A 24,980-nucleotide genomic window follows, 5' to 3' on the forward strand; every position below is an offset into this window, starting at 1 on the left:
TGCCACATAAATGATGGCAAAATAGGGCCATTTACATGTAGCTTTGGCAAAGGATTTTGTATGATTCATTTCTAGTCACATATTTGCACCATCAGCTTGTCAACATTTCTGTAATAACCTATTATTTTAGGCATTTATAATTTGCTCAATCTATTCTCTACTGAGTAATAAGAACAAAGCTCCCAGTCTAGATGTCAGTATCAAATTCAGCAAATACTACTTAACATCAGTGACTAGTACTCTACACAAGCGAAACTAATGTGTTCATCTAATTGCCTTTAATGCTGGAAAAAAAATAAAGGCAGTCCAACTATTAAACTTACAGAACTAGTTACTGTTTTGCATGTGCAGTAAGACATTTTCAAAGGGAACCTAATTATGCACTTTAATGGTAAGTAGTACCCGTAACCGACGTTTTCACTGACATTATGAGAATAAACTCAATTCAAAGCCTTCCAAGTGGGAAGTCAGGCACCTTTTATCACCCGGACCATTTCACCAGAACGTCCTCACTGAGGGGTTTTGTTTAGGATCCGGTGTGCTCCTCCCCTGCTCTTAAACACCCCCTTATCTTCGCTGATTGGTATTCGCCTCAACACCCTTCCACTGCCTGCAGTTCGGATAAAGCTAACAGGAGGCATTCGCCCACTCCTCAGCAATTGCCGCAGCTCCTAGGTGGAGCCCTCCTGACCGACGCGAGAGCCAGGGTGGACCATGGCGCTGCACGACGGGTAACGGGCCGTGTGTGTGTGTGTGTGTCTGTCTGTCGGCCGGCCAGCCTGCCACCCCGGGGCCGCGCTACTCCCCAGGCCCCGATACTCCGTCGATTTTAAGGCCCACGCTAGCGCCCCCGCACCACCCTCACCCCGCCGCCGAGGACCCAGCCCGCCGCCTCACACAGCCCACCTTCCCGCCCCCGCCTCCCCGACAGACTGCCCGTGGCGGGCCAGCCGTCCCCCGGCGCATGCGCGGCCCAGGAGAGCGCCGAGGGCGGGTTTGGAAACCGCCTCCCTCGCCGCTGAGTGGCGGCTGCGTCACGCGGTGCAGCGGGAGGGCCGGGGCTGCTGCTGTGGCGCGCGCGTCGGAGAACGTGAGTGCTGGGGAGGGGAGGGGGCGCGCGCTGCGCGCCGCTGCCGGAGAGCTTGGTGCCCTCGCCCGCCGCCGCGCGGGGACGGGGTCAGCCAGCTCCGCGGCGCCCTGCCGCCTCCTCCCGGCGGGCGTGGCCCCCCGCTCCCTTAGCCCGCCCCGGTTGGGCCCGCTGCGGGGCCGGCAGGGCTCGGGCTGGCAGCGGCGGCTGCGGGGCGGTGTGAAGGCCCCGGCGCGCGGCGGCCGCTCCTCCCCGGCGTAGGGCGGGAGTCGGCCGTGAGGCGAGGCGGGCGCGAGGGGCGCAGCCCGGGCTGGGTGTCGTGTCCGGCGAGCCGCCGCCCTCCTGTGCCGGCGGCTGGCCGCTGCACCGCGGCAGAAGCGCTTCAGAGGCGTCTGCGCTGGGGGAGGCTTCCCCTGAAGCCCTTAGCTCTCCGGAGCGGGCTTCTCGTAAGTTGCCCTCCGCCGAGCTTAGCTCGTCGCCCGCCGCTGGAAGCAGTGGCGGAGCGAAGTTTATGGAAATGAAGTGGGTTTCGGAATTCGCAAAAATACCGACTATTTCACACTTCAACCGCTCTTAGAATTCCTCCCTCCCCTCCCGCCGTTTCTTTAGGACTTGGCTCTTGCAAATGCTTTTGAGACGGTAGGAGGAAGCCTGGAAGAGTAGAGAGCGTCCCGTGGAAAGCGGTGGGGATGTGACCGTGCTCGGCTCCCACGGGCCGAACCCCAGAAACGCCTGTCTCATCAGTACACCTCAGCAAACTCATGGGAAATGCAGTGACGCCTTAGTATGCGTTGCATAGTAATTCCATTAATATTTATTTTACTTATTTACTCTGTTGCCCTTTAGCAGTATTTTTTACAGATTATGTAAATAATCAACTGCTAAAATCTGACCAGAACTTATATCCCTTTCTTTCCTTGATAAAATGGTAAAAAAAAAATAATCCCAAAACCAGCAAATAACTTGCACCTGTGTCAAAGGAGAAGCAGTGACAAATGTACCTCAAGTATATTTGGTAAACTTTCATATATTTGTATAAATACCAAGTTTAAGTAATTCAGGTGTTTATAAAATGTATTTAATAATACCTGAGTTGGTTTAATGTCCTGAGATGGCGCAGTGATGTTCTTGGAGCTGTATTTTCTTAATTCAAAGAGTTGTGAGGTCTTGACAAGAGTTAACATAACACTAATACTAGAAAGTGTGTATTTCTGAATTGTTTGTATATTTAACCAGTATTACTTAAAATGGGTTTCATTAGAAAGTAAGCTTCCTGTCCTTCCTGTCTCCTACAAACTGCAGACAAATTTTCCCTCAAAGCAACCCAAACTAAGGAATGCTAAACTTGTAACAGCCCTTGTGCTTCACACTTCTGCAGTGGAGCCAGGGAAGCATTGGTTATTTCATTTTAATTATATTACAAAATTCTTGAAATAAATAAGGGAGGACACTCTTCTGGTACCATTACCCAGTTTTAGGATTGTACGAGTGTAAGTATAGTGATCAAGTAAAAAAAACAAACAAAAACAACACTAAAACCCCTAACCCTAATTAAAGTAGTTAAACATCTGAAGCTACAACTCTTAACTGTGGTCTAATCTGAAGTCCACTGTTGTTCTGATGTATTTTTATTTTTTTAAACTGACATCCTCTCACCTTCACCAGTACAGTGATATAGCTATAAATACTTACGATTATTTTACTTCTCTAACTTGAATTATGTGTAGATGCATCCTAGCATTTTGAGAGGTAGTTATTAATTACCATCTATTATGAGATGCGGAGAGTAAGAATATTTATCAAAGCTTTCTATGTCCCTTTCCTTCCACAAAACTGGGAAGGGGCTGAATATGTCTATTACCTCCCCTCATAATATTTTGATAAAGTAATTCTGACTAACCAACCACAGAGGTTCATCAAGAGCTGATGCTTCAAAGAAAGAAGTTATCTATTGATGTAGTCCTTTTTCTTTCTAGCTAGGTCAAAAATGCTTTATCTGTTTGATTATACGTGGCATATAAATTTAGAGGTAGAGAAAACTATCTCTGTGTTGCTTCTAGGTTTTCTAAGCAAAAAAAGCAGTGGTAACACATTGCTGTTGTGGCTCCTGTATAGATCCTGAACAGATTTTTTTTTTTTTTTTAATGAAGGAAAACTTAGTAATTTCTAAGGAGAGTTGCTAAAATGTAGACTTTTGTAAGTGTAAATTATAAAAATCTGTAAAGGTTCCTGCTTTTTCTGTCTGTTCTACACTAAAATGACTTAGTGATTGGCAATCACAGCAGAATTTCTATTATATAAAACTTACATAGGCAAAACCTGCTCCTTTTGACAGTGTATTTATAATCAGCTTCTTGACTAGAGTAAGCTATAACCATGAAAAGGTTCGTTCTTAGGTTGTTCCATTTCAGGAGCTGATTTATACTGCACTATGAAAAGACTGGTGTGATCTTTGTCTCCAGAAGAGGAAGTAGGGAGTATCACTAGTATATTTGTTACAAGTAAATCTTTTTCACTATAGATGAGGCCTCGGTTTTGAGACACATGAACAAACCACTTCCACAGTGGTTGCCTGCCAAAGGTAATGGAGAAACTGAAAGATCAGGAAGGAGTTAGTTTAGTGGTAGATTAGTCACATAATGAATATATTTTCAATAATTTCCTGGATCACAATGTAAGGAAGTTTTCAGTAATTGTTGTTCTGATTTTTCACAAACTGAAGAGGTTTTGAAGACACTGTTACATCAAATAATGTTTCTCATATTGCTACTACAGGAATTTTTTTTGGCCTTTTTAAACTTCTGCCATTTATTTTTCTTCTTGTAACTTGGGATCACTGGTTTTGTTTAGATTCTGGCTGCTTACATCACTGCTGTATAATGCCCAATGTGTAAATTGCCTGCAATGCTTTGTATCAGCTTAAGGGTCAAGCTGGCATCTGAAATGCATAATGTAATTTCCAGAATAAGTCTTCCAGTCCATGCTTAGTCAACTTTGTGGGTGCTGAGGGATGTTCTGACAGAACAAATGTACAGCTGATTCTAGCTGTACATGGTGGTGGAGTAGCTCCTTAGAACTGAGGGACTGTTTGGACAATCAGACTGACCTCTGCTAGAGTTAAAACTTTCAAGTTTACATGTCCCTGAGAGTGGCCTAAGGAAGCTTGTTGGTTCTATGTGCTGTGTCCTTGCATGACATAAGGAAGTGTTGCTTGCTATGACTTCAGAGTCATTGTAGCCAACTGAGTAATTTGAAGACTTGGAATTAGAAGTGGATGCCATGTAGGAAATGAAGGTGGACAGATAAAATATAGTTATCTTAAGCACATTTTAGAGGTAATGTTAGTAGTCTCAGATGATGACAAAGATTATAACTGGTCTTTACAATGATAAGCCTTAAAGAAAAGTCCAGTGGATGCTTGTTCTGATGTTTAGATTTGTATATTGATTCTAATTAAATATATGATAAATATATAAAGTAAACTGATTTCTCTTTTGTGAATGAAAACACAAGTCCAAAATTGGCAGGGCTTCCAGTGATATTGCAAGTTAATAATTGTAATGAAACAGTTTGAATAACTCTATTTTAATTGAAGGATGGACAGGTTGCAGCCTTTAAGTATTTTTCTTTTTAGACTAAATAGCAGTAGTCAAACTAATGAGGCAATTAAAAGCCTAAATGCTTCGTGTCTCAGATGTTCATATTTAAGATGTGAGGCAGAGTATGAGATTTGACCTATCCCTTCTGTTCTTTCCTCTGAAAGCTGTCTTGTTTATTTTGGGATAAGGTGTCCAAAAGTAGTATTGGCATGTGTTGTTTAACATGTATACGTTTTATTGTGAATAGTAATTGTCACACCCTTCAGAACACAATTTTTAGTTTTAAGTTGAAGTTATTAGTTAAAAGCTTATTTTCATTTTAGTAGTACTTAAGAGGATTAAAGAACTATAAAACATTTTCAGTTTTCATACTGAAGCAGACATAAGAGGCAGAGGAACTTCCTTATTCTCACAGAAAACTTTTAAGAACATTTAAAATGTGGTATATAAAAAAAAAAAACCACAACTTTGTGACATGGCCTTTTATGCAGTCATTTTATGTTGCTACTTAACTTTGCATTGTTTCCTTTCAGCAAGGTAGTTACTGACTTAAATAATTTTAAAACATTTGTATTACACATGTGACTTCTCATACCAAATTCTGAAATGTTGTGTGTCTTCAGTTTAAAGTTCAGTATTCCTTTGTGACTGAAAGCACGTTATGCCCTTTAAAGGCACATTTGATTAATCCAGAAGTCATTCTTTATAAAGTAATTACTGTTATAATTATGTCAGAACCTTGTCTTTTATTATGAACTATGTAATTGGCTGTACGTTTCAAAGCTTATTGTAACTGACAGCTTGTAGTTGACCTCCTTGCATGCATATTAGATATAAACAGGTTGATTCATTACATTTCAAATTTTTGAGGTTTTTTCTTGCATTGTTGGTTTTTTTTCCGTTATGCCTTCCACACCCCCCTGGCCACAGTTTGAGGGCAATAGTAAAAGGGTTTACAGTTTGCTTGTGCTTCCTTTATAGGACTCTTCTTTTGCCTTAAAAACACTGTTTCTGTTTCAGTCTTTACTTGGATAAGTACCCTGAGGTGGGCCTCTTGAGGCTTCTCTGTAGTGTGAAATGGTTTATGCTCAGGATCTGATATTCACCCTTTACATGTTTCAGGTGTTTTCTACATTGATCTAGGTCTGATCTGGACACGTGTGCTGAATGCCCAATTTTTTTCTGGAGTGCATTGGGTTCTTTCCTGGAACACATCTCCTGGTTTAGTTTCATGTGAAAAGAGACTAGTTCATGCACACTCGGGCCACTCCACGATGTGAACTACAGTGAAGTCAGTGGGGGCAATGGAGAAATTCACTTCAAAATCATACCACTGAACTGAAAGAGTAACCCTGGGATTTTTTTCTGTTAGTAGAGAGTTATGCAATGCTAAGGTAGCTCCATTACAAATCATTTTTGCAAAGCAACGAGAAGAACAAAGTAGTTCTAGTGAGAACGTTGGTGACAGATCTTAAGATCGGCATGTGCCATGGAGATAATGGCAAAATCTGTAGATCACAGCTCCATTCACCCTTGGTGGGAATGAGATGTTATACATCTCCATCTATTCATAAAAATCTAGGCTTACATCACAGTGTGATATTCTTTTTTTAAGAAGGGCAGTGGGCTGGATTTTGCTTCACATAAACATAAATTAAAATTTCAGGGTAGTTCTGTCCATTTTGGGGGGAACAAGGGTACACGAAGATTGTTTTCCTCTAACTTCAAATTACAGCTATAGCAAAAGACAGTATAACATTTCATTTTAACTGGTATTTACTAAAATATTTATTACATGATTTTTCAGTAATATGAAATCATAATATTTTATGGTTGCCAAGTGAGCAAAGGGGGTTGTCACAGTAAAAATAAAAGTTTAAATGCTTTGCACTTGGTTAGTACAAAACAAACAAACAAATTCCAAGAATGTTTAGTTCAGACATTTATCTTGAGTAGGTGACAAAAATGCAGACACGTGGCAGCCTAGATGCAAGACAAATGTCCATTTCAAGTCTGTTCTGGAAATTTGTACATTTTGAAGTGGGTGGCATGTTTTCAAAAAAGAAGGAGGAATAAGTGCTTCATTGTTTCAAGCCTCATTAGACTTTTAATAAACAGAGTAGAGGCTGAGGAAGAATGTTCGAACAGTTGCAAGCCCTATATATTTTAAGTGAGTTGCATTCCAGAAGACTCTCAAATAGCTACTGTTTTCTTTCTTATATCTTTTTTTCTTTATAATCAAACACATAATGTGTCTTGGCTGACATTTTTGATTGCTCCCAGTAACGCGAATGATGTATAATACAAAGTAGTACTGTAATCATGGTGTAAACAATTCCTAGTCATGTTATGTGACTATTGTATAGATATGTGCTGTATGAGGGTTTCTTTTCCTAGGTGCATGTATGTTAAAAGTATTTAAATTGGTGATTAAAGTGTATCAAGGGTGGGGGGAACAACTTTAAAAAGTAAGACTGTAGTATTTGGCAATTTGAAAAATGTGGTATGGCAAGATTTTGGGGTTTCCACATAACTTGGGTTTAAATGATGTTGACTTTTAAATTCTAACAGTTTTTATGTCAACTGTTTTGTGGTGGGAAAAAATTTAGCTGTGTCAGTGGTATGAGAAAAGTCAGAGGTTTGGGCAGATGCATGTAAGAACACTTTGGGTGTGTTGGTATACCTGGTATCAGAGCATGTAGTGTGGAAAAAGAGAATGACATTGATTGAACTTTTGATTATCTAAGTCCTTTTTTTTTTTTGTAACATTGACAATAAAAAGTCAAAGGCTGACAATGTTAATTATCATCTGCAACAATCAATTTACACTTTAAGAGGTCTTAGCTCATTTGAACTTTGTAGGGACTACAGCTGTGGTCTCTGTAGTTAAATTGTGAGGAAACTGTTTTTTAAAGGCACCAGTGTAGTTAGAGTTATATGTTCAAGTGGCCCGGTATAAAGCATGTTTCTGCTGTTTCCACTCTGGTTTGGGCAAGACTTAAGTGTTATATAGCATCTCTGAGATTAGACTATGGGGAAAAAAATGCAGTGTGACCTGATAAAATTATTAATGATACTCTGAATACGTAAAGAAAAATGTTTAGTAAAGTGTTTGCAGGCATACCAATGGTCTGTAGAAATATGCAATTTAGTAAATCCTAATATAATGTGGAATGTTAAACTTTGCATCTTGAGCTGTTGTTCTTTTCTCCTTATAAAGGTGTCATTTTCTTCTACTGTCCTCCAGAAGAATTAGATTGTTGCTTGTTTACCTAGTAAAAATGTTTACAGAGGAAGCATTTGATGTGATGAATTGGAAAGGAATTTAAACTAAATAAAAAGTTAGTATATTAGCAACTTATTCTATTTTATAAGATAATGGAAAAGGAGGTGAATGGGGTGTTGAGATGAGAATTTTTTATATATCTAGGTATTTTAGGAAGTTTCATTTGAAACCTGATGGGAAAGTTTTGAAGAGTAGGTGTGTATTGCTGGCTCTGCATAGTTGATACTTACGTGTGAAACAATGTATTGCGTATCTTCAATAGTTCAGCAAAGAACGGGCATCCTAAAGGTGGAGAAGAGTGGCCATGCTATTGTTGTGCCACCTTGGAGAATTTTGAGAACTAAAAATAGTAGTGGCCAAGGTGAGTTAGCCCTCAGAAGCTACTTGAAATTTAGTGTCTCTTCCTGTCTTCTGCAGGTGGTTCCTCTTGGTAGAAGCTCCATGTCACCTTTGTGCTGTATTCTCCAATGCAGCTTCCTCCCTCCTCTCTTTATAGGCTTGCACATGTTAGCTCAATGCCTTTTTTCAGTTTCTGTTATAGTAACCCTATTTCTAGCTAGATCTAGAACGTCTATAGCCCTTTTTAATCCTCCATTTTTTTATGGCATAACTAGGGCAGAGATTACTGTTTTGCTATAACTATCTGGAAATTTTATGTGCTGTTCTTGCATATGCTTTCCTCCTCCATTTTTTTTTTTTCTCCATCGCATGCTTTTAAACTAAAATATGAATTCTAGTCACTAGGAAAGCAGTAACAATTTTCAAAGCTTACGTTTAGGAGTACTTAGCTGTGTCTCTGTTACTTTTTGAAATTGTAACTTTTAATTTTCATTCTTAGCTTGTATTGAATATTTGTAAAAGTTGGAAAAATGGTCATGAAAAATAATTATGTATGTAGCAAAGATGGGAAGCCTGAAAACCGAGACTCTAGAGGAGAATTTTTACCTGTGTTCCTTCTTAATAATAATAATAATAATCTTAATAATTCTGAGTGAATCAGGATATTAATGAGAACATGTCTAGAACACCCAATTAATGTTATAGATGAAGCCTGTCCAGGGACACAAAAGAGAGGTTGCAGACTCCTTTTTTTTCTCACAATGCTTGTCTGGATTACCTGTATGAATCCCTTTTATTTGTGTCTTATACCAGTTTAAAAATTGTGATTTCCTCCCCCTTGAATTTTTATTCTGATTTTAAAAAAGAGGTCTCAGCTGATTATCTTGAAGAATTTGCTGTGTTAAAAAAAAAAAAAGCAGTGATGAGCTTGAAAACACTCATGTATGTGTATAATAATGCAGTTCTCTTCTTTCTTTCAGAATTTCCAAAACTTTTGTGGTTTTGAATTCAAACGAAAGACTAGAAATTGGAATAATCTTCACATTTCTTTGAATAAGAAGTAATAATGCAACGAAGACAGGGAAGAGTCAATGCCGGACTGCTTTTGCTGCTTTATCAGATTTCTCAAGTTGGACTCCAGAACATTCCTTCTGTTACCCTTGGGGTACTTGCACTGAATATTTTTCTCTTTCTGAATCCTGTGAGGCCACTGCATGAAGTGTGTATCAGTGTAAATGAAGGCTTCTACAAAAAGAACTGGCAGCGTTTACTGCTTTCTCCTGTCCACCATGCAGATGACTGGCATTTATATTATAACATGATTTCCATGCTTTGGAAGGGCATAATGCTGGAAAAAAAGCTTAAGAGCATATGGTTTGCATATGTAATTGCAGTATTTTCAGTGCTCATTGGAGTTGTTTATATGGTGCTGGAATTCATGCTTGTGAAAATTCTGGATGATCCTTCATATGAAATGAATTGTGCTGTAGGTTTTTCAGGTAAGGCACATAGTTAGTCCAATTTACATATGTAAAATTAGTATTTATAGGTACTACATAACAATGTTTTTTAATGCAGAAAATGGATAGGTGTATATCCATATGCATGTTTGTGGTTGTTATGTCAGTCAAGTCATCTTGTTTTTTAATTTAAAGCATGTACTTTGGGTACATGCTGTACTCATGCTGTCACTGGGACCTTGCATTGGAAGGCAAGCCCCCCTTTTCAACATTTGAGAAAGGTGCTTCAACACCTTTGAGGGTTCCATGTGGCAATTGAATTGGTACTAGCGGGAACATCCCGGTAGTTGCTCATTTGGAGCTTCAGATATACTCTGGTCACCCACCATTTGGTAACAAGACATGCCCAGTTCTAATATTGGCCTTCATGGTGGCTGTAGGGGCTCTGAGTGCAACCTCTTCCCCAGAGGGGTTTGGCTGCCTGTGCTCAAGGACAGCTCTGATGTGGAGCAGCTGTGACCCACCTCAGACTAGTGGGAAAAGAGGTGTGTGAGATGGCTGAGAGAAGCCTCACTGGGAGCTTTTTCCCCCATTGCTCAGCAGCTGCTTTTAAGCTCAAGCCCTCTGTGTTGTCCCTGTCTGAGCTACATTGCATCTGTGCCTGGCCGTGTGCTTCTCTGACCTTGGCCCTGACTTCACATCCTGACTTTCTTTGGCCCTGCTCTGTCAGGAGGATGTGCCTGGTGATCTGGGCTCCTGGCCAACCCCACTTACCGTCACCAGCCTGCCCTTCACACTTTGCTTAAGGACTGTGGGATTGGGCCCCTACTGGGGAGGTTCCCTTTGGATACCCTTGCTTTGCAGAGCATCTCGCTCTTGCTGCTCCCTAACAGTGACTGCAGAACCCTACTGAATATTTATTATTAGTGGTAAAATGACTGAAATATGTGCACTGAGTCCAGTCTCAGCTGGACTTTATAAGGTTAACTTTTTTAAGGTACTCCAGCTATTGCTGGGTGATTCGTGGGGGAAATGTGCTCTGTAATATTATTCTCTGTGAACAACTGAGAGGTGCTGCCACCAAGCTTCTTTTTGAACCTCTTTTCTTGTATCATCCTAGACTGTAGGATGAGAAGTTGAGACCTAGAAGTTGTGAAGAAGTATCTCTTTTGGGTGTTCACTTACATAATGCACCAACTATGTGAGGTTTTTCGTATGTGTTCCTATCAGTCCATACCTTAAAACAGCTTTGTATCAACCCAGTTCTTACTAGGAATGATAAGAGTGACTATTTCAAGAATTTATGATGAAACTTCTTTATACTACATAACCGGGAATATAATACTACCGTATAGTTGGGCAGTGTTGAGATTTCACTGTAAGGTTTTTTCACCAGATTAGACTCCAGCTTCTCACTTAGCCAGATAGCAACTTACATGTCCTTTTCCTTGAATGAACAAAAGGGAAGCTAAATTTAGTGATATAATTATCCAGGTGATGCAGCTTTATGGCTTCCCATGCTTTATGGCAAAAGAGACCAAGTTACTGAACGGCAATGGTGCTGGCAGGCCAGGTAAGCATTGGTGATGGGCCAGATGGGGTCCCCATTTCATTCCGTACAAGAGACTCATGTCAGTCATACCGCAATATTGGCTGGAGTATGTATTTTGGATTTTTTTAGTGAACTGAAAGGAGAGTGGGACTAAGCCTCTAATCTACTAAGCCATTTATGCAGAGGACAAAAAGTCAAGCTTTTTGTCAATTTAGGGATTACCTAATTGGATTTTAATTTACATGTTCTGCAAGATAGATGGTTCAGATCTAGCTTTAAGTATTGCAACCTGTTCTGATGTGACTTACCTTCTGCAGCATCTTTTGAGTATTCCAATCTTGGAAATGTGGGACTGCAGCCGATGTGCACATGCATTTGACCATTATTTGGGCAGCAAATTAAAGTAGGTCTGACAGAGTTAGTATCCGTAGTTGATCTTTCTAAACCTTCAGCACTCGCAACATGACCTTCCGCATAGGTAGTTTCTTTTCAGCTGGGGCAAGTGGCATGGATATGGAACAGCTGTTGAAGAAAATATTCATATTTTCCTGATAACTATTTTTTTAAGAGCCAATCTGTATGCGTATTTATGACCCATTCACTTTACCAGGTTTTAAGAGTTTTAGGATGCCTGGATTTTTTTCATTATTTTGTTTTAAATGGATGAAACAGTCCTGCCTCTTGTCTCCCTGGATGGAACCTGACAGTACACCAGGTCAGGCAGTTCCAATGGACACTTAAACCTTAAAAAAATAAAAAAAAGAACGGAAGCTGTACAGACAGGGTTGTGGTGATCCAAGCATGGATTGAATGGAGATGACTCCTAAACTATGCTCCTGCTATCGAATATTTCTCTCTTTTAGTAAATTTATAGTTTCTGAACAAGTCCAGTTTTATCAGAAGCAAATGGCATGGGCATGTGTGTATGTGCATACACACATTCCTGTTTATATTTGATCCTAGAATAACAATATTAACAACACTGGATAGATTAAGGAATTTTGCTCTCTCTTCTTTCCTATGGTGTTAGAAGGGGAGGGAAACCTTTTTCATGTTTTTATTTAGTATATCTGTATTGGTGTTCAACTGTGCTATCTTTTCCATGTCAAATTTTTTACTTGTCGATTTTTCAAATAACTGTGTGAGCTTTCTCTTGAGAGGAACTTTTTCAAAAACATTTTGACAGTTCCAGTAAATTATGTGAATTCATTCTGTCACATCGGCTATTGCTTGCATGATAAAACAGTTGCAGTCAATTAGAAATGAATGATTATTTACTGTAATTAAAGGTGATTTATCTACTTTTTTTTTCAGAAACAAGTGATTCTGGAGTATATGTAAGATGATTTTTCCATTAATTCAGAATTTGAGCCTACTATTGAGCTTCACATGCATCTATTTGTCTTGTTTTCAGTAATGGCTTTTCTCAACTCATGGAACATTATTTTGAGTTCAATAATTTCGTCAATTATTTCAACTAGAACTCACACTTTAAAATTGTGTTTGTATTGTTTTGAATACCTGAGTAGCTATGGTGAGTAGGCATATTAAAAAGCAACTTAGAATTGGCTGTTATACAAATATGTAATTTTTTATCCTTTTGTTTTTTGAGTCACTGAAAAGTATCACTGAAAAAACAGCTTGGAACTGTTGTTCTGGCATGCAACAGTATGCTTTGTGGTGCTGTGAAACTGCATGGTACTTCAATTTCAGTAGTTAAGTTATTTGTATTTCGTTATTATTTGGGTAGAAGTACTTCTCTCTTTATGTGATTTCTTCCTGTTTGCAGGAGTCTTGTTTGCATTGAAAGTTCTTAACAACCATTACAACCCAGGAAGAGTCAGCAGTGTCCTTGGATTGCAGATATCCAGTAAATATGCTTGTTGGGTGGAGCTGGTGGCTATTCATTTAATCTCCCCAGGGTAAGTGCATTTAATATTTTGAAGTTAGGAGAAGAGATTTGGGCTATCTGAAGTAGTTCGAAATGTATTATGAAGTACGTGTAGTGTTAGCTGGTATCCAAATGGAGTGTTGGAGCTACAAGTAAGTGTTGAGGCTACACTCTGCTTTTTTCCTTAACACCCTGGATTTTGACCACATTTCAAAATAAAAACCTGAAATACTGTGCCCAGAAGGTATTACTAAGTATTTGAGGGAAGATGACAAAAGTTGCACAAGGAAAAGGGATGTGTGTTTTCAGCAAAGTAACCAAACTAATAGACTGTAGTGCCGAGGGCTTCATTAGAAAAACGGCATTCTACTGTTTGCTTCCTATTTCTGTCGTAGTCCCTTCTGTCCATTTGTTGTAGTCACTTCTCTAATTTATGATAAAGCTATCATCCAGTATTCTGTAAATTTTATGCAGTTTTACTGTCCTGCAGTCTTGCTGATTGCCTCCCTCGATTTTCCTGTGTGCTCAGTTCTGCCAGCACAGTTTATCTGCCCCTACCTCTGTGAGAATAGTGCCTTTCTCTTCTTTGGCGGTTGATTTCTGGAGTTCTAGTTGCAAATCAGTAATTTTCTTGTATAATATATTATAACTGTCAGTCATATTGGAGAATGTGTGTGAAGTACAGACACCAAACTTACAAACTACCAAATCACAGTTTATATAAAATTTCAGAAAGATTTTTTTAAAAAAAGAGGGGAGCAATACTGACATACTCCTCATCAGATACTATGGTATAGCAGATAGAACATTGTTGTGGTTTAGTCCCAGCCGGCAACTAAGCACCACACGGCTGCTCACTCACCCCCCCCCAGATGGGATGGGGGAGAGAATCAGAAGAGTAAAAGTGAGAAAACTCATGAGTTGAGATAAAGACAGTTTAATAAGTAAAGCAAAAGCTGCGCAGGCAAGCGAAGCAAACCACGGAATTCATTCACTACTTGCCGTGGGCAGGCAGGTGTTCAGCCGTCTTCAGGAAAGCAGGGCTCTATCACGTGTAACAGTTACTTGGGAAGACAAACGCCATCACTCCGAATGTCCCGCCCTTCCTTCTTCTTCCCCCAGCTTTATGTGCTGAGCATGGCGTCATATGGTATGGAATATCCCTTTGGTCAGTTGGGGTCAGCTGTCCCGGCTGTGTCCCCTCCCAGCTTCTTGTGCACCCCCAGCCTATAGCTGGTGGGGCGGTTTGAGAAGCAGAAAAGGCCTTGACCCTGTGTAAGCACTGCTCAGCAGTAACTAAAACATCCGTGCTTTATCAACACTGTTTCCAGCACAAATCCAAAACACAGCCCCATACTAGCTACTATGAAGAAAATTAACTCTACCCCAGCCAAAACCAACATTTCTCAGACCAGAATGACAATTCAAATATTACTTATTTTAAACACTGATTTCATTGCCTTAGGATTTACTGACTGATTGACTGCAGAAAGGACTCCTAGGTTAAAAGACAAAGAACTGCAGAGTACTCCGTCCCAAATGCAATTTTAAGTGTGAGCTTAAATGCAAGTGAGAGGTCACTTGCATGGCATTACTGCAGGTATATACCCAAAGTTTTCAGTGCATTAAAAACATTCTTCTAAAAATATAAACTGTCATGTTAGCTGAATACAGTTTTTATTTAGTGATATGTTTAATATTACTTTATTATTAAAAAATAATAAAAGAACATTTATGTCTGAAGTAAAACCATGAGCATATCATACTGTATCTGGTAGAGGAAAAACATGAGTTTAGTGTTTGGGTGCTGGGTTTTTTTACTTGCTTTACTGTAGAAATGTGTTTGGGCTAGAAAGTATATAGAAGGTCCAGAGATAACATCAAAAAACGTTTTCATAATTTTATGGAAGCTTAGATTGCTGCCTGGTCTGAAGAACCTCTACATTGTTACAGGCAATCCTGATAGGACAATTTCACAGCACTTAAATGATAATGGTGGCCATAGAAAACAAGTAGTAATCTCCAGAAATTCATGTCCCAGAACACAACATGCTTAATTAGTAACTGCCAACTGCCTTGAAATGAACCATAACAATTGTAGCTCTCAGCCCATTGCTCTTAGATGCTCAGCTGCATGCTCAGGGCATGTTGTAATATTTGAAGTGTCTGATTAAATGGTGTCCCTTTGTAGATCAAGTTGCATAATTTAGTTTTGAATAGATAAGAGGTTAGTAATTGGGGCAGCATTCTGTCCAGTTAGAAAGACATGCAATAAATTTGGGCCTGCCTTAGTGGAATATTTTCAGGATCATATGAGAATCCGTAACCAATGAAGGATTCAAAAGTAATATTGAGGCTATCGAAAACTTTAATTTGTGTTTAGGGTTTTAGTGGCATTTTTAAATTATTTTCTTTCCCATTAATGTTTTTGTTATGGGGAAATTTTAAAACACATGTAATATCCTTCTAATCTTCACCTTCTGTAAAGTAAGGATATTGAGATGCAGGCTTTTTATAGCAATCCTTGGGATTATTTCTCTGATGGAAGAACAGGCATGTGAAAAATTATTTTATGTTTAATCTCTGTGCCTCTTCCAGAATTGGGCATGTGATATCTGAAGTAATCTATCCCTTTTACATGGAGGTGCTTTACCTATACTCGCTCTTAAAGGAAAATCTTATCTTTCAGGTTGTTTCTGAACTAACTCAAATATTTATAGAAGACACTTTAGGGTTGGAAGCTTGAACATGACAGTTTATTTCAAACTTCTTTTTCAGAATTATAAGAGTAACAAAGGATGCAAATAACGGGAGAGTGGAAAGCTAGGAATGGGGAAGAGTAGAGGATGTTAATTTTTCAGTGTTCAGAAATGTTGAGGTTTGATATCGTGGCTGTCCAGAATTGCTCTTCTTGCAGTTTGCCAGAAATAGTGAGACTTGCTATTCTGGAGTTTAGAGAATCTCAAAGATGCCTAACATTTCTGAAGCTCGCTGCATCTCTGAAAACTGACTTAGGCATTTCTCTGGGCCTCCTTTTGACCTGTGTTTTGGTAGGTTTTATAGTTACTGACTTTAAGGTGTCTGATAAAGTTTTCCAGATCTGTGGATGATACAGTCCATAAAGCGTAAAATTCTTCTTACTTGAGTATTTTCTATTTTCTAAATTAGTTCTAAGTTTGTTTCTAGGTTTCTCTTCGTAACTTTTTCAAAATAAACTGTTTGATAAGTGTTAACCTGAGCCAGTTCTGTTAACTTTTTTTTGGCAACTTAAGGTGCTTATTAGAGTTTGTCATCTTAAAAAGAAACAACTTTGCAAACTGAGAACTATCCCACGCAAAAACAAGAGCACAGCAATGGATCTACATTTGGCAATAGAGATGCAGATCATTGTCATAAGCATTCATAGCTGACAATTGAAAATGTTACACAGTTGTAATGTATAATGAATCAACAATGAAAATTAGTTGTTGCTTCATTTCACCTGGGTTCGAGGGTCCAAGGGAAATCAAAATCTCAAAGCAGATCACAGTCAAAAATGGTAACCATAATAGGAATATTGAGGTTTTTAATAAAAACAAAACCAAACCAAAAAACAACCCCACAAAAATTGATTTATATATTTGAAAATATAAGAACATCTGTTGACAAATCTGGTTTTAAATTTTGATTATTTTGCTTTGTACCCTTCTCAGTCTCAACCTTGTTACAACGTCTGGTGTGAATACAAATATTTTGCATAGTTCTAATAAGTTTAACCTCGTAAGATCTTATGTATCTATTTTCCTATTTCATCTGCTTTCTTGATTTCTCACTTGTTTAATGCTTAGGGATATCACTGAGTCATCACTGGTTATCAGTCAGACTTATTGTTGAACTTTTTATTATACTGCTCATTGATGAGAACTGTCCCTCAGGAACAAAATGACTAAGAAAAACCAACGAATCAAAAAAACCCTGGGTTTGACAGGAACAGCATTACGTGATGAGAACCATTTTATAGCCTTTTATTCTTTTGTCAAACTTAGCTTTTACTTTTCTATGCCTTTTTTCCAACATGGTGCAAAATTACTAACAAGTTTCCCATTTCTGTTTAAAGAAGCAATGGTATTTTCATCTATAGAGCTGTGTAAAACAAGTTGACTTTTACTTATGCAGTCATTTACTTTGGTTTAATTTGCATTCAGGTAGGTTGTTTAGCACTGGTAAATTGACTACATGGCCTACTTTCTAAGCAAGATTAAATTTTGTAGCAAAGTGTATAAATTGTCACGTGCAGGTGACTCTACTTGTGTTAATTTTGAAATAAACTATGTATAAATACATGGATCTGATTCCCATGGTCTCAAATAATTCATTCTTTTTCAAAAGTAAAGTTGGTCTAGATTCTTCTAGTACATCACTTTGATATTATTCCTTTGTTTGCTTGTTCAGTGAATGTATGCTTCCTAGCCTTGGAGTAGGAGATGCATGGGAATAAGATCTTTTGCAAAAGACCTCAGCAATGGCTTAAGCTGAAGACATACTTTTTGTTGCTAAATAAGTGGCTTTGTCCTGTGGTAGAATTGCATGCGTAAATAATAATGCCTGCCAGACTTCGGGGTTTACTGTTTGGAAGAAGTTACGGAAGTTAAGTGATAGGTGCAGACTTTCTTGCTCTTGTTTTCATTTCTTGAGTCAGGTGACTGACACCACAGAATTGAAACCATTCAGGATAAATTCACCAGCAGTGTTGAGGAATTGATCTGAATTCATTGTAAGGATACTGGAACAACATTAATGTAAAAATTAATACTGACAGGCTTGTAAACATTGGGTCAGAATCTCTCATACATGAAAAGCAAATGTAGTCCAAATGGTTTTCCCTCTAGTGATACCAATTTTCATGGAAATTACACAGCCAAATGAAAAAGTATAATTAATTCTGTTTAGAAGATTTTTCTGAAGTAATGTGTGCATCAGCTTGATGGCAGATGTCTTCAGGAAACAGTATTTAGACATTCTGCATAATTATCATTAGTATGAAGTCAATGGTTGGGATAAATAATATCTCTGGGTATAGCTACATTTTCAAACAAAAAAAAAAAAATTAATTTCTTTGTACCAGGGAGAACATTAGTTAATATTGATAAAGCTCATTGACGTTTAGAGAAGAAAACATGCAATTTAAAAAGTCAAGAACCCGGTTTTTATTCCTGTTCAAAGTTCAGCTTATATTATAGAAACGGAAATTTGTACTATGAAAAAAATAATTATCTATCAATTTTTCCTTATTAGCAGCAGGAAAAAAGGCAGTAGTTTATCATGTTGCAATCAGGAGAATGTCTCTTCGTTAGTCTAACTGAAAAATAACAGTCAATTTTTACCTAGTAAAATATACATTCCAATCAAGACATTGCTATTCTTATGAATTGTGTAAAAAGCCTATTTTGGAATCGGTTGATAATGGAAGTTGCTTTATTGCTGATAATAGAGTTTTTAATTATATCCAGGATTATTTACTGGATATAAAAAGCAGAAAATAGGAGTAAACTCAATTTTCTGGATTAGACAAGGAAGAAGAGTGGAATTTATAATACAAGTAAAAGGAGCCATGGAAATACATGTTCGGACAAGACTTCTTCACACAACTTGTTTTGTGCTTTTTGTAAACTGTTCATTAATTTCTTTTCCACCAAAATCCATGGCATTTAGTTCTAAATTTTGCATATAATCCTGCCTTGTGAAAACAGTTGCAGTTTTGCCAGTAGCTTTAATGTCTGCAGATAAAACTCAGGCAGCCTTATAGGCAAGAAAGCCATTATGCAAATTTTTAAAAAAGGCAATCTACTGAAAATTAAAATTCACTGTAAAATGTAGTAAAATGTCAGGAAGATTGACATTGAAGTATTGTTGGGGATTAATGGTTCAAATAAATTTAAGTTCATTGGAAATAGGAGTATCCACTTTGGACTAAAGCATGTGGATAGAAGAACATTAATTGCATGTATAAAACAGTTATTTTATGCATTTTACTTAAATTTAATATTTCCAGTCTTTTTTCATAAAATACGGAAGATTATAGGGGTTCTGAATGAATCTGATCTTAGAACAAATGCTCTGCGTGGTAACTTCAGAAGGGCAAACATGTATATGTTTATATACAAATTGTGTATATATATTTATACTTCTGAATATTTAGTCTAATGAACTTTTAAAGATCATCACTATAATAAACTCTGATTGCTTTTTGCAGGATCTTAGTAGCCTGCTCATTTTCTCTTGCGAAGAGGAGGCAAACATGGGAGAGAATGGGGCCCTGAACCCAGGAGGATCTGGGAGGCGTTAGACCCCTCAGTTTCTTCAGGCAGTCTGTTCTATTACTTAAATGTTTTTAAATCTCTCACTGTTACTTAATGGCCATTACTCCTTATCCTATGGACAGAGACTGTGGAGAGTGTATTCATTCCTATTTGTGATAATCTTTTCCATATTTTAAGATTATTGTATCTGTGAGAGAATTCTTCAATAGACTTAAGTGGTTGTGATCCATGCAGTCTTTTCTCAGAAGTTGTTTTGTGGGCTCTCTGGGTTTTTTTGTTGCTCTTCTTTTTGTGCAGTATGCAAAAAGTAGGCTCAGTTCTCCAGCTGAGACCTACCACTGCTAAGCAGAGTGGAAGGCTACTTCATTTTTACTTCCTGATAGTGCTCCTGTTTACATATTTCCAGTAAAATACTTGTCTTTTCTATAGTGATGTGACATGTTGATCTGTGCTTTATTGTATAATTCACTGCATGCCCCAGATTCTGTCCTGAAGCTCTCATACTAGCCAGTCACTTCTAGCTTGTTTGTATAGTTGATGATTTCTGTGGTATGTTCAGAACTCCATATTTGTCTTTATTGAATTGCACCCTAATTTTTTTTCCAAACCACTATGTCATTTTGTCAAGGTTGCTTTAAATTGTAATGCCATCTCTAGTGACCCTTACAGCTTCTCTTAGCTTGTTATTTTAAAACAGTATTTGGAATAGACTCTTGCAGAAATCCACTTGATTCATATCCTAAGTTTGATATTGTATCACTGATAAGCATTAAGTCAGGCTTACCAATCACTTTGGGATCTGCTTAGTGTAGTTTTAGAGTTTAAGGTTTTTAAGCCTTCTTTATGACAAATGCTGTGAGACAGTGCTGCATTCTTGCAGCATGTGTGACATCTGCTAATTCTCCCTTTCCATGATTCTTGTTGCTCTGTCAAAGGAGGAATTTTTGTTGATTTGACATGATTTGTTCTTGACAAATGTGTTTTCTGTTTCTAGTGTTCTTACCTTGGTTGACAAATTATGTGGTTTAGTAATTGTTGAACAAATAGTTTGATCTGGGAACAGAAGATAGTGATTAGTCTGTAGTCCTCTGACTAGAGTCCTCCTCCTTCTCTATTTCTCTGGTTTTGGGGTTTTTTTTTTTCCCTTTTCCCTGCTTAAGAATGGGTGTAGAAATACCCTTACAGACCTCTGGAACCTTACCCATCCTCAAAACAGCTAGGAAAAGACACAAGTTAGCTACTTCAGAATTTTGCTGCATAGTTTTATTTTTTCATTTGTTTTGACAATGTTAAAAGCTTTTAATAAAACTGCTTTTTTTAAAATTGCATATTATCTGTATGTTTTAGTTGTTACATTTGGAAAATACCTATAAAGATGTTTTCCATACTATAAATGATACCAAGCATTAGCCAAAAAGGTATTAAGTTATCATTTTAAGTAAATTACAATATAACACATTCTAAAATGAAGTGGTGTTTGCTTAACTTGGCTGTAACATTAAGGATTTTGTTAACGTAAAGGAAGCTGTCTTTTTGTACTCTATAGAATTGCTTTTCCTTAGTGATTACAAGTAGCAAGGAGCTACTGTTGATCACACTCAAATTAATTTTATGACAGCATGTGGTGAAAATCCTATGTGATTTATCAAATGTACTAATTTTCTGCATGTCAGTGATAGTATGTATGTGTGACAGTGTATCTGATATTATTTTTCATTTAGAAAACTCTGTTTAAACATTTTCATTATAAGTTTCTACTCCTTGAATATAATTTATAGTTAAACAGTCCATAGTGTTTAGGCATCTAATACACAAACCTGTTCAATAGACATGAAGTGGAAATTATCTCCCTTTAAAAAGTGGAAGGCTTTTGATTATTCATACTGCGTAAATATACGGTTTCACTGTATTGCAAGCAAAGACCTTGATTTTGGGTTTTGTGGAACGGTGTTGTGCTCGGATAAATCAAGATGACCATAAAATTTGTTTAAAACTCTGCCAGGAATATAGGTGAATCACTCTTATGTTGGTAATTTTTAGAGTAAGTCATTTTGAAGTATTTAATATTTTCTGTGTACAGACATTTTTCAAGTCAGGCAAGTATTTTTCACAAATTTGGAAAATCTGCTCCAGAAAAATCTGTTGGGAAAATTGGTTCCTTATAGTTCCTTATATATATAAGGATATATATATATATAGTTCCTTATAGTTCCTTATATATATCTACTACCTCTTCCCTATAAATTTTCACATCAGCATTTGTGTGTTACTCTTTTAAAAAAAAAAAAAAAAAAAAGTTGCTTGTGACTTATGGGAGAGAACTGCAGCTCTACATAGCAGAATACAAGGTTGTGGTTAAGTAGGTGGTAAAAGAGTGAATTTAGATTTGATCTTTATCTCCCTCTAGTGACACATGCATTTTCTTGTGTACTTCTACCAGTGATGCCTGGAAGTTGTATTGTCATGAGTGCATATGCTATCATCTGTGTAACTCTTTCATTTCTGACCACAATGTGAAAAATGTAATGTTTAAATTTATTTTTATGTTAAACAGAGGTTTCATTTCTGCTTTATAAAGGCAAAAAAGCTGATATTACTTGAATCTTTGGACAACCAGTATAAATCCAGTGGACTGAGTTATTTATAATTGCATATACTAGGAAATCTTAATGTCTCTAACTTCATAGTAGAGGTGAAGAATTTACAAACAATGTTTAAACCTGGTTAAAATAAACAGATTTTACTCTTAATGTTTAAACCTGATTGAACACAAGAGTTTAACTCTTAATTTGAATGCTAAAAATTGGTTTATGAATTTACAGTACCCCCTAGTCATGGCAATACTTGGAGCAAATCTCCTTATTTACTGTAAACATATGCTTCCACATTGATGATTTACCAAAAGACTCTTGAGCCTTTTCATTCTATATGCAAATGGGCAATGATTCTTTTTACAGAAATTGTTGGTATGTACAGAAAAGAATTTGGATGTCAGCATTTCACTCATTGTTCTTTTAATTTTGAAGGCGCTGTGTTATAAAGATTGCAACAGATCTGCATTCATACTTATCTCAGACTAATTGTAGGATTGTGTTGATAGTGCAGTAGAAAGTACTGTATTTATGCTTTCACTTGAAACTGTAAATGGTTTTGGTAGAACCTACCTAGACATTTCAGTGTAATTCTGTGGATTTACTTTTTTATAGATTAAAACTAGTTTCCTACCTCAGTAAGTCTTTACTTTAAGTGCTTTTAGGAAATCAGTCCTTTAAACAAGCAATTAAAATGATCTCTCCAATTAGTTTCCAGCTTCTTCAGTATATTTATTAGATGCTTTCTGTAACTGTCCATACCTACCAATTTTAGGGTAGTTATGAAGAAAGAAAACTTGGCACTATGTCCTTGGAGGCAAGTTATTTCTCTATGCTTGGTCTCACTCAGGGACTTCCTCTGTTACGACAAAATCTGCACTCCCCCTTCTGGATCCCTACAAAAAAGTCTTCCTTTCCATCACTCACAAGATTTTCCTTCTTTTGTAGGACTTCTTTTGCTGGGCATCTGGCAGGGATTCTTGTTGGACTGATGTACACTATGGGCCCTCTGAAAAAGATCATGAAAACCTGTGCAGGTATATAATTCTGCTCAATTTGTAAAATCTGCATAAGAGACACTTTTATTTTTGAAATTCAGTGAGTCTTGCGTATAGAAATTAACACCATACCAGCAAGTTTTTAGGCAATTAAAGATACGCTGGTTATTAAAGTGAGTATAGAAGAAAAAAATCAACTTTTTTTTCTTAAATATGGATGATAAGAACCAGTAAATGTGTCTTTCAGATATTTTTACTTAGAGGAATAACTTTTACTCTTCTCTTTAAATGTTTATTTAGAGTAAAATGTTTCACACAAGATGTCAGTGAAAATGTCACTTTAAATCAAGTGTGGTGAAACCATAAAAATATGCCAGAACACAGTAAGTTTCTGTGTTGATTTCTACTACTTGTGCCCATTCTAGTGAAGTTCCTGCAGTTTGAAAAAGGTTGTGGGATGCTTGAGAAACTGTTACTGGAATTCTCAAGCTTTCCACAATGTAATACTACAGCTTTTCATATTGTAGCAATACTTATTTTTAAAAAAGATGGTATCTTTAGACATGTTTAGTCTAACAATTGTTTTAAATACAGCCCTGCAAACTTTGATATGAACACTCCAATAAATTTCAGTGTTTCAGTTGGAAGTCTAAGCCCTGTCACAGCGGCTGTGCTGGGGTTGGTTGTCAGAATATTTGTTTTTTGTGTTTGAGTACTTAATATGTTGAGTACTATATTCATGACTGTGCCATCAAGTTGACCATGGATATGATGTTTGTATAGTGGGGAATTATTTGTTCAGATGTGTATGCTTTTCACAGGAGGTTTTGTCGTAGTTTGGTGATACAGTTTGTAAGTCATATCTGTTTAGCAGTTTTAAGTGGAAAAAGAGACTGAAGCATCAGATTTCCTACCCCACTGGATTGAACAGACATAGTGTCATGTTAGTTAAATGTTAAGATTGCGTGTTTGTGGCATGGGAGGGCTATCTGATGACTATTAGGACAGTCAAGCATCACATCACGCTGCCTAGGGAGGTTCTGCAGTCTCCATCCTTGGATGTTTTCAAGACTTGACAAGTTAAAGCCTTGACTGAGTAACGTGGCCTGATCTCATAGCTAACCCTGCTCTGAGTGGGAATTGGGCTAGGACATTCTGAGGTCCCTTCCACACTGAATTATTCCAGGATTCTGTGATAGAACCCATGTTACTGTTAGTGAAACATGCTGTGAACATCCCGCTGCTGTGAAGGTTGCTATGTGACTAAGACCTGGAGGAAGGAGTGTTCCAGTACATGTCATCTTTTTCTCATATGTAGCACAGCAGAAACAGTGCAGTGTTACTCCAGTCCTGAGTTTCCTGTGCTTTAACCCATTTTTACCAATGTACAATCTCAGTGCAGAAATTATTCATTAAATGTTCTGGAGAACATTTGTTAGGTTGGTTTGAATTTTTCTAGTCTACATGGGTATGTTGCTTAAACACTGCACACTACTATAAAATCTAGAACAACATACAAGCTTACCAATACTATATTCTCTCACTGATGCCAAAAAAATACACAGATACCCATTGTTTCATATTTGTATCTTAGGAAACAGACTCTGAAAGAAAGAGTACTTTCAAATTTGATTTTGTATTTTATAAAGAAAGACAATGTGATTATTTTATTCTCATAGTACATGTATTATTCTTCTATTTAGGTGGCGTTTCTTCATTCACTGACCCTGCTAGGCCAAGGGACTACTATTCAGGTAAGTACTCTCACCCACTTACCTAAAAACTTATTCCAGCTTTAAAAATAGGGACATCATTTTTACTAATGATAGAAAACCAATAGAGGAGCTAGTTAAAAGGAAACATATATAATATACAAAA

At 37.5% G+C, this 24,980-nt stretch overlaps 1 protein-coding gene across 1 annotated transcript in view; it reads left to right on the forward strand.

The window, feature by feature from the left end:
• The first annotated feature begins 1,064 nt into the window (after positions 1-1,064).
• The window catches only part of RHBDD1 (rhomboid domain containing 1), a 46,905-nt gene continuing 22,989 nt past the window's right edge, over positions 1,065-24,980 (forward strand). The window contains exons 1-5 of the mRNA XM_059822653.1: positions 1,065-1,090; positions 9,292-9,810; positions 13,113-13,245; positions 23,053-23,141; positions 24,806-24,856. Of these exons, the coding sequence (XP_059678636.1) occupies positions 9,378-9,810; positions 13,113-13,245; positions 23,053-23,141; positions 24,806-24,856 (706 nt within the window). The 5' untranslated portion in view covers positions 1,065-1,090; positions 9,292-9,377. The remainder of the gene's footprint in view (positions 1,091-9,291; positions 9,811-13,112; positions 13,246-23,052; positions 23,142-24,805; positions 24,857-24,980) is intronic.

This window comes from Gavia stellata, chromosome 11 (genome assembly GCF_030936135.1).
Source record: "Gavia stellata isolate bGavSte3 chromosome 11, bGavSte3.hap2, whole genome shotgun sequence".
NCBI lineage: Eukaryota > Metazoa > Chordata > Aves > Gaviiformes > Gaviidae > Gavia > Gavia stellata.